Here is a 7,682-nt window from a genome sequence, read left to right as displayed (position 1 = left end):
CACTATAACAAACGTGGTTGTAAAATTTACAACAATAAAACAGGCTCGCTATAACAAACACTTGTAAAATTTACAACAATAAAACAGGCTCCCTATAACAAACACTGTTGTAAAAGTTACAACAACAAAACAAGCTCGCTATAACAAACGTGGTTGTAAAAGTTACAACAACAAAACAGGCTCGTTATAACAAACGTGACTGTAAAATTTACAACAATAAAACAGGCTCGTTATAACAAACGTGGTTGTAAAAGTTACAACAACAAAACAGGCTCGTTATAACACGTGGTTGTAAAATTTACAACAATAAAACAAGCTCACTATAACAAATATGGTTGTAAAATTTACAACAATAAAACAGGCTCGTTATAACAAACGTGGTTGTAAAAGTTACAACAACAAAACAGGCTCACTATAACAAACGTGGTTGTTAAATTTACAACAATAAAACAGGCTCGTTATAACAAACGTGGTTGTAAAATTTACAACAATAAAACAGGCTCATTATAACAAATATGGTTGTAAAATTTACAACAATAAAACAGTATTCGAGGGAAATTATTATTTTTACTGTGTTCAGTTTAAAGGTATTTTGTTTCTTTGTTAGCTGTTTAATCGAGTTATTCACAAAATTTTTCTCTTTAGAGAAGGTCCAATAGTGGGACAGTGGTAAGCGTATGAAGTTTAAATGCTCAAATCCGGGGTTCGATTCCCCGCGGGGGACACACCAGGTGGCCTATGTCTTTGCTCTAAAACAAACGAACATATCTTTAGGAAGGTTTCATTATATGTACGTTTGTAGCCAGTGCTGGAATCCCCTCCCCTCTAAATATAACGTACTTCTACCAGTGTTAGTTGTTGTTATTGTTATTTTACTTAATACAAAATAAAATGGCTAAAACAATAAATTAACAAAATAGAAACCCAATTAAAAACAAAAAAGTTTCAGAACTAGTGACAGTAGAAAACTATGGTTTCTGTTCGGAAAATGTTTTTCAATATTTTATACATTGTTACTACAGTAAAACCAGTCCGCTGATTATACCGTGCAGTAGGTGTGTACTGCAAGGTTGTAAATAATAATATTACAATGTACTTCGGGTGTAATAGAGCGAAAATAAAATAGAAATCTATAAATTACAAATTTCCCTCTTGCTTTCACGTCCGGTTTTTATTGGTTCATTTAAAATAAATTATCGTTTATTTATTTGCTCCTTTCACATCCGGTGTTTATAGAGTATAAAGAAAAAGGCAAATTGTACTGCATCTATAGAAAACGTTTTATAAATCGACAAAAACACTAAATGTTTTATACTCGGGCAGCGCGAGCTTGTTGGCACAACATCCCAGAATGAGGCGACGATAATATTCTTTGATATATGCTTGTGGTCAATTTCGAACATAGTTTCTGTAAAACAATTCTTATTGTCAAAAAAAAAAAAAAAAAGTACCGAAACGGCGTTCTGCTACGATTCGAGCGCTACCTATTGGTTACTTTTTACAATGATGTGCGAGTTAGTTTGGACGTTAATGAAATTTACGGCGGTACAACGCGTAAAATAAAGTTGGAATGTTACATTACAATTAACATAGTATCATACAAAACGAAACCGTTGACAACAGACGTAGCGTGTATTTGTTTCTGGATAAGTTACGTTCGTACATGATTCGTTGCGGACTTGCCACAAAGTAGTGATCGGTGAAGCAGAAACACGAGAATAGGAAGAATATTACAAGGTCAGCCCGTTTACTGAAGCCCTTGAATAGGTTTAATGAATTAAACTCGTACGTAGGAATTAGTAACCTTCTTAAAAGCATTTTAACGTTATTTCGCGATTACTTGTTTTCTATTGTGGCTGCTTGAAGTGAAACGGCGTCCTTCAAAAGATGCCGTAAACCCAAAACAAACTTGATTATCTCCCTCTTATTAGCATATCTTAGTACGGCGTGTAAATTACACTCTTTGGACATAATGGTATTTATTGTTGTTTTTTTAAACCCCGCCAGGTTTGGTGTCTTGCACGTGCGCGACTTTAAATATTTACACTACAGAATGTTTGTTCAAATTAAAAGTCTTCTCTTATTCCTGGCGTGCTAAAGGTTTATTGATTTTCTGCAAACAATTGTCGCATCGATAGCCAAACGTTAAAAGTCAATGTCCTGGTAAAGCTGCTCCAGGAAAAAGAACCGCATCGTGCTCTAGGCACAGAGAGGTGATTGTCGTAGTTTATACAAATGTATGAAAGTGGGAAATTAGATGAGGTTAATCCCTTGTGTGATGTGTAATCAGAATCTGGTACCGGTTTTATATAAAGTTTTTTTTTGCCAGAGGTTCTATATAAACACGTAATAAAAAGATTTTGGCTTCTTTAAGAACAGCCAGTCGGTAAGATCGAAACCAGCTGTTTGATACGGTGTTTCTAAGAAAAGTATTGTTTTGTTTCTTGCTATTGTTGGGGACTGTATTTCATAGTTTTACTAAATGTTGTTTCTCATGTATCCCATGGTAAGCCCTGCATATTCAGAAAGGTTATATTAATTGTCTTTTATTAACTAGAAAATTTTTTTCTGTGGTATCTCGTGTGGATGTACCGCGTGATTTCTGTGCTGTTAGCATATTGTAATAAAATGTGTGATTGGTTTTTGGACTTCTGACGTGTGTTTATTTCAAGCGTTGTAAACCGAGAAACACGTTTATGGCTCCAAATCTAGCAGACAGAATGAAATCAATAATCGTCAGCTGTTTTTTTAGTTCATGTTGACATTTGGTACTAGTAGACTTCTCGTAATGTTATAGGTTATCATTAGTGCAGCGTGTGCGCTTTTGAGGACAGATTTGTTGTGGTCATTAGTTTTTAGAACAAAATCCTATCGGCTGTACTTTAAATTACCAACGTTTGATTATTGAAAATGACTTTTTCTTTTCCTTTATGTGAAAACAAAACAACAAACGAACATATATAAAAACAGTAAGACTTTTTTTTTGTTTTCTTTCTCGTCATTTCCCAACGTTTGATTATTGAAAATGACTTTTTTTCTTTATGTGAAAACAAAACAACAAACGAACATATATAAAAACAGTAAGCCTTTTTTTTGTTTTCTTTCTCGTCAGGACATCGAGATTCTACAAGCCTGGCTCACCAGTCTATACTTCGAAGACTACATTCAGTTGTTTACTCAGGCTGGTTACGACATGACAACCGTGTCCCGCATGACTCCAGAGGTAATCAGTGAAGCCTACCCTTCAGTTTTATTTTCTGTATACAAGATAGAAACGTTTGTAATTCTACAATATAAATAACCATCATTCACTTCTGGTGAAAGCAAGAGAAAGAAACGAATTTAACTCTGTTCAGTATCCAAGTGACGGATCTATCTATTCTTATATCGTTACAAACTTATAAACTCATACTCTTACTTCGACCAGTATATTCAATTAGCTGCGATGTACACTCGGTGATGTTTTGGCCATAATTCGGTAATATCTCAACCATAGGATATAATATGTAAACTAATATTAAATATTTTAACATAACATAGTTTTTAATGTTTACAAATATTAAAGAAAGGAATACAAGTTTACTTACAAAGACCAATGTTTGCTTCACACACTATCACCAGTTCCCTTTTACTTGATAAACATAACAACAGTACATCCATAACTTACTAGAGTCGTGGACTAATGAAAGTCCATTAAACAGCAACCAAGTGTCTTCCAATAACGTGTGTGGTAGACACTTGGTTAAACAATAAGTGTGTGGTAGACACTTGGTTAAACAATAACGTGTGTGGTAGACACTTGGTTAAACAATAAAGTGTGTGGTAGACACTTGGTTAAACAATAACGTGTGTGGTAGACACTTGGTTAAACAATAACGTGTGTAATAACGTGTGTGGTAGACACTTGGTTAAACGTTTAACCAAGTTGCTACCACACACATTATTGTTTAACCAAGTGTCTACTACACACTTTATTGTTTAACCAAGTGTCTATCACACACTTTATTATTAGAACAAGAGACTCCACATGTGGTGGAAAGGCACCATTTGGAACATTTTGTGGCTTTTCTCGGATAGTTGTACTTGTGATGTATCCAATACTGCTACTTATCTCGACTTCTTGAAACAACTTATTAACATAATTTTAAGTTGTTGTTGAATATTATTAGCGCATACAATAGCTTTCATTATTTTTCAAACTAACGTAGGTTGGATTGTGAAAATACAACAAACGTTATTTACAGTTGTAATGATAACATTGATAAATTTTGAAGTTTACCAAATGACGTAACCTTCTATCAAAATGTTTTCTGCAGTAAATGGGACCCACACTTCAATTTGCAAGTACAGATGTAATTTTTATTTTCACTCTGTGACAGTTAAAAGTTTATGGTAAATTATCGCTAAGCACGGAAGTGTGCTTAGTATGTATAAGGGATGAGCCAAGAAAAAAAAATGGCTGCCACATTCAATATTACTCTATGATGCTTACAAATAACTGTTAAAATTGAGTTATAACCTTATTTGAGCACCTAATTGACATTATCGAGTGTTTCACAGCTTGTGAGACTCCTAGCATCATTGAAAAGTGTTTCTAAAATGGAAAACTGGAACTAGCTAAAGAACCAAAGTGTTCATCTTTCTTCTCCCACCCTAACCGAAAAAACGTGTGAAGTTTCCGCAATGGCTTTAGTACTACAGAAAAGCATTTTAAGAATATTTGGGACCAGGGTATCAGTAGTGCTTGGTTTATAGGGATGGACTGAGAAAAGAATGGCCGCTGCATTCAATTAATACTCTATCCATGTTGCTTACAAATAACTGCTAAAGTTGAGTAATAGCCTTATTTGAGTGTTTCACAACTTGTATGACAGTAATATTATTATGTTCTTCAACCACACATAATTTGTGGGGAAATAATAAAAAGGAAAGCTACTACTTAGCAGTGAGTCCAGTTAAGAATATATTATTATTATTTCAGTGTTTCATAAATAAGTTTCATTTCTAGTCGCTAGATGGAAGCACAAATTGTTACCATTGAATTATAAAAAAGAAGGAAAACAAGTAATAAAAATATTTGTAAAAATTAAGTATGATGTAGGGATGGCAGTGCCAGAATATACAAAAGTCCCTATATAAGTAGCCAGTAAGTAAGTCAATCTTACAAGCTTATGGTTTGTAGCCACTATAAGATTGTATAGCACTATTCAGTTTAAATGTTTTTATTCAAACTGGAATTCATGCAACTGACAGGAATTCAACATTTAGCTGCAGATAAAAGTTATTCTTGGAAATATTTGGCTACTTATGTCGGGATTTTTTTGTATTGTTTTGTGTATTCATCCCTACCTTGATTCTGTATTTTTGGCATAGCCATCCCTATGTCATACTTAATTTTTATATATTTTTTATTACGTGTTATGTCTAAAATTTTCTCCTTTTTCTTATTGATCTTGTTTTTTAAAAAATAGTAATTTCCTTATTTTATACTAAAGTCCAAATAATATCACGATAAGCTTTAAATGGTTTGCTTTGAAAGCTTCTTTATTTATCAGTTTTCTCCTCTAGGACTTAACAGCTATTGGCATCAAAAAACCTACTCACCGTCGTAGACTTAAGGCTGAGATCGACAGATTAAATATAACAGATGGCATACCAGAATTCAAACCTGTAAGCATTATAGCATAATGTATAGTTTTTTTGTTGTTGTTTTGTAATAAGAATGCACAATATTAGTATTTTTGTCAAGCTCTTAAGGTTTTGTTTCATGTTTAGTTTAATAAGAATTATTTGTTCCTGTAACAATTTTTAATATTAGTACAACATATTAAGAACATGAAAACTCGAAACTGCTACATTTTTTAGCAGATCATGGACAGCTAACATATTTGTGTAACAGAAAATAACAGTTAATGTATTTTTACAAATACGAATCATTTGAATTTTATACTATAGATTAGGGCTAGCTTCATTTGAATTTTACTATAGATTAGGGCTAGCTTCATTTGAATTTATACTATAGATTAGGGCTAGCTTCATTTGAATTTATACTATAGATTAGGGCTAGCTTCTTTTGAATTTTATACAATAGATTAGGACTAGCTTCATTTGAATTTTGGTTCTATCAGCCCATTTCTGGAAGAGTATTCTGGTTTTGTTTTAATATTAGTGTGTAAACATTTTTTACAGGAAAGGTCATTTTTTTTTCCTCCTGTAACTGTCTAATGGAATGTCCGAAATAAATTAGAATAATCATGCATATAAAAAATTGAAATCTTCCAAAATCAAACAGACAAAAATAAGCAAATTTGTGAAGATAATACTAGTAGTAATGGATAAATATTCATCTTTATTTGTCAACATTTTATATACTTTTATAACTCCACTTTATACTTAAACATTCTTCATGAGAACAAATGTGTTAATCTAATCTTAAAATACATATAATTATACATAGAACAGTTCATACTTAAGGTTTAGCGTTTATCTTGTTTTATACAGATATATTGAAGATAGACAACTCGTTACGGCACATTCATTAAAACTTTCACGAGATATTTTCTGCTACTGTACTTAAAAGTATTTATAAAAACACTTTAATTTTGTTATACTCTTACCAGAACACTTTACTGGAATGGCTTCAATTACTGAGACTTGAAGAATATTACAAAACACTGTGTCATGAAGGTTATGACACTGTTGACCGTGTTACAGAACTGACATGGGAAGACTTGGAAGAAATCGGTATCCAAAAACTTGGTAGGTTCTATTTTAAAAAACTGCTAATTACAGGATTAACTGTTTAGGTACTATTACTCTTTTTTGCCATATTTAATAATAATGCAATTTGTTTTATTTTTTTTGCCATTTAAAGAATGGGTATATTAATTATTTTTGTAAGAGGCTAAAATCCAGCACTGACAGGACTTTCAGCTTATTGTTAAGAGTGAAGTTATTTTCTGAAGATAATTATTTTTACTGCCTTTGTTACTACTTCTAGCATGTTTTAAGAATCCCTGAGACACTACAATATATTTGTCATAAAGTATTAGTATATCCTACTCCATTATCTAATATTTTTTTTTTCTGTTTCTGGTTCAACATTTCTGTTGTTTCCATAAAACAACCTTCTGTGGGTGTTTAGGTCATCAGAAGAAGATAATGTTGGCTATCAAGAGAGTTAAGGATATCAAAAGTGGAACTTATTGTCCTAGTTATAGAAGAGGTATTCAGCTCCACAGTATGGATGTTGGAAGTGGAGGTATTGCAACTTTACCTCGCCCCACGTCTTTAGGTAAGTTTCAAAATACCAACATTTTACCACATTCAATGGAGAGCTAATCATGCTTTATTTAAAAACAAAATGTATGTATACTAAAAGAGTAGTGTTCTGCCACAGATGCAAGTCCTGGCACTATGGGCAATGGACAGTTATATTTAGCACCTATATCTTTGATTCTTGATAAATTCCTGACCATACAACAGTGCAATGATGCTATTGTTAAACTATTCCTGGCCATTCAACAGTGCAAGGATGCTATTGTTAAACTATTCCTGACCATTCAATGACGCCATGGTTAAACTATTCTTGACCATTCAATGATGCCATGGTTAAACTATTCTTGACCATTCAATGATGCCATGGTTAAACTATTCTTGACCATTCAATGATGCCATGGTTA

At 32.7% G+C, this 7,682-nt stretch overlaps 1 protein-coding gene across 1 annotated transcript in view; it reads left to right on the top strand.

The window, feature by feature from the left end:
• Window positions 1-7,682, top strand: part of LOC106474968 (caskin-2-like) — a gene marked incomplete at its 5' end in the record, with an annotated part of 26,433 nt that overhangs the window by 13,786 nt on the left and 4,965 nt on the right. Inside the window, 4 exons of the mRNA XM_013935667.1 lie at window positions 3,113-3,223; window positions 5,569-5,670; window positions 6,621-6,759; window positions 7,145-7,294. Coding sequence (XP_013791121.1) covers window positions 3,113-3,223; window positions 5,569-5,670; window positions 6,621-6,759; window positions 7,145-7,294 — 502 coding nt within the window. The remainder of the gene's footprint in view (window positions 1-3,112; window positions 3,224-5,568; window positions 5,671-6,620; window positions 6,760-7,144; window positions 7,295-7,682) is intronic.

The sequence above is a fragment of the Limulus polyphemus genome, unplaced genomic scaffold (genome assembly GCF_000517525.1).
Source record: "Limulus polyphemus unplaced genomic scaffold, Limulus_polyphemus-2.1.2 Scaffold7920, whole genome shotgun sequence".
Taxonomy (NCBI): domain Eukaryota; kingdom Metazoa; phylum Arthropoda; class Merostomata; order Xiphosura; family Limulidae; genus Limulus; species Limulus polyphemus.
This window is presented reverse-complemented; position numbering and strand designations above follow the sequence as displayed.